Genomic DNA, 2,773 nt, shown 5'->3' on the forward strand with positions numbered 1-2,773 from the left:
AATGAAAAAGGCAGGGTGACAATGCATATTTACTGGAGAAAGCAGTAAAAATGTGGCTCCTGTCATTCATATAGATTAAACATATACAGCCCTTAGACTGTGGTTTTTAAATGGAAGAATCCTAAGACTATCTACTACTATGTATAAATCCTATTATTCTGTAACTCCAACGAACGATTCTTCCTTAGTGATCCAAATAAATCCAGGTGGAGTGGTCTTCTGTAGCCCTTCACTTGTTACAGTGAATGTGTTTTTGAAAGGTGGAGGCAAATCTAGTTTTTGGAACTCAGATCATATTTTAAATGCACCAAGAGTCTGTTACTCATGCTAAATTCTTATAAAGCCTATTAGCCACTTCAGTGTAAATCCAGATTTTCAGATGTGTGGTATCAAAGCAAGGTAATACTGTAGTCTGTAATATGTTTACAGCTGTCTCATCAAGCTGTCTTTTTTCAATATACGCAGTATTTGGAAATCTCAGGGTCACTGTTCTCTGGGAATGCACATCTATCTGGAGAATCCAGTAAGTTGTATATTTTGTTATTGTGCACTAATCTCTCATACAAGTCACTTAGTATCTTTCCCACATTCAACATTTTGGCTTTGTTTTTCCCTCACAGCATGAAAAACTGCCAAATCAGCTCTGGCTGACTAGGTTTTCTTTTCATTTCAAATAATTGTATGAAGGATTTAAATTGTGTAAGTGCACTCAACCATATCTCAAAGGGAAGTGAGTATTCAGAAAATATATTTTATGACAATTTTGTTGAGAATTTATTTGCATAAAAATGCCAGTGGTTTTCCGCAGAGTCCCTAGAAGTATATTACCTCTCAGGTAAAAGTGGGGGGGGGGGCATGGCAAAGGTGCTAACGATCCCCGTGAAACAGACAATTAGGTTCCAGGCAGACCTGGGAAGCTGGGCTGCGAACATGGGTGGTTCGCAGAGGGGACCCCAGAGGGGCAGTGGGTCCTGAGCTCGTGTGTCTGAAAAACCAGAGCAGAGGGTGATCAGATGTAGAATTCCTCTGTGTCGTCGTCTCCAGGCCCAGCCAGTGCTGGGGGCGCCAGGACGTCTCTGCCGGTCCACTCGCCATTGGGAGCATCACCAGGGAGCTCGGGGGGTGACTCTGTGAGTGAGGTGGCACCAGATGCAGGGGGAACAGCAACTGCTGTGGCCGAGTAGCTGGAAGGCCCTTCTGTGAAGAAAGGGAGGGACGCGTGGGAGGTCTCCGAGGTCCCCACGCTGGGAGCAGGCAGCGGCACTCCTCTGGGACTCTTGTGCTTGGACCAGTGGTTGCTGCAACTTCCAGGAGGGAGGGGCGTTTCCAACGCGCTGCAGAACCTGCTGGGTGCAGAGTACGCAGAGACAACAGACAGGTCCGAGGAGGAGAGCCGCAGGCCCGTGTCCACATCCGTCTCCTGGGCCCCGTCTAAGTCATCAACGGAGAAGAGGTGAGTGTGCCTCCACTCTGATGCACAGTGCCCTGGGGCACTTGTGTTTGAAAACCACTGCGGTACAGCTGAGGAGGCCGGGGAGGGGTCTTCTGTGGGCAAACAGAACAAGGACTTGCTTCTCTGGAAAGACCCACGAAGGCAGGGGGCGCTGCTGACTTGTCTGGCAAATTCCTGTTGGTGCCCAGCAGGCAGGCCTACAGGGCTGGGCCCCACGTGTGGACTGTCCAGCAGGGGCTGCTGGCTGCTGCCAGGTGAACGGCTTGGTGTGGTGGCACTTGGGGAAGGCGTCGAGTGAGGTTCCTGCTCTGAGGAGTGGTGAACTCTGCTGGGTTTAGGAAACTTCCTGTGCATCCTTTGTGCCTATAGGGAGAAGAGGGCATGTCCTGTTAGTCACCTGGGGATGCACACATCATGAAACACATTTCTTCATAACTGGAAACTGCCAGCAATGTCATGGCAATAAGGCATTACTAGAAATTTTATTCTCCAAACTCTAAAGTAAAGACGAGGTAGCAGAGCTTGGGGTGATACTAATCAGGACATAGAGGAGATGCAGCCCGTTGTCACGATAAGAATGACACTTCTTCAAGTACACATGCAAGGAGCTCAACAATTAGCCACAAGAATGAGGGGCCGATAAAGGAGCTAAGAATTACCCATTACATGTAGAAGGAATGCTTGAAGGGTTCCTTCTCTTTACCAAGGCATCACTGTTTGGAAAAGTTATTATTGATGAAAGGATGGAAGTTATCAGGATGGGGTATGCACAGACGATGTCAGATCAGATCAGCATGAGACTTGACTCCAGTACACGTGTGCTCATCAGGACACAGCCTAAGGCTGGCCAATGGTTCAGGGTCGTAAATCTTCAATAAGTGAGGGGCTATCAGATTAGCACATATTTACTTACTATTAGGAACCACTGACGATATCTTTTGACTTTGAGACTGCATAGGAAAGGATTTGCAACTATGACTAAATCCCTTGGATGCCCCACAGGGCATGGACAAGCATGCCTCACCCCTCACATGCCTCACCCTCATCCTCCAGTTCTCCGCACCTCCCCCTGCAGCTCAGTAGGAACCTGTTTCTGTTGCACGGACCTGGGGACCTCTCCTCCACCTAGGTCTGCTTCTCCTAGATTCTTCCCTTGGTCTGGCTCGGAGCTCAAGCCTACAGGGCAACCTTACAATGCACTGTTTCAATCAAATATTGGATTTGGGGATAGCAGGTCTGGCTCTGTTTACAAAAACGGTTCTGACTGCGCTTTACTATAAAGGATATTTCCTGGCACCCAGCAGGCTGAGATGCTGGCTC

The 2,773-nt window shown here is 48.3% G+C and overlaps 1 protein-coding gene across 1 annotated transcript in view; it reads right to left on the minus strand.

The window, feature by feature from the left end:
* Positions 1 to 954: 954 nt before the first annotated feature.
* The window catches only part of FAM124A (family with sequence similarity 124 member A), a 64,266-nt gene continuing 62,447 nt past the window's right edge, over positions 955 to 2,773 (minus strand). Inside the window, exon 4 of the mRNA XM_006909008.3 lies at positions 955 to 1,816. Within this exon, the coding sequence (XP_006909070.1) occupies positions 1,010 to 1,816 (807 nt within the window). The 3' untranslated portion in view covers positions 955 to 1,009. The remainder of the gene's footprint in view (positions 1,817 to 2,773) is intronic.

The sequence above is a fragment of the Pteropus alecto genome, unplaced genomic scaffold (genome assembly GCF_000325575.1).
Source record: "Pteropus alecto unplaced genomic scaffold, ASM32557v1 scaffold413, whole genome shotgun sequence".
NCBI lineage: Eukaryota > Metazoa > Chordata > Mammalia > Chiroptera > Pteropodidae > Pteropus > Pteropus alecto.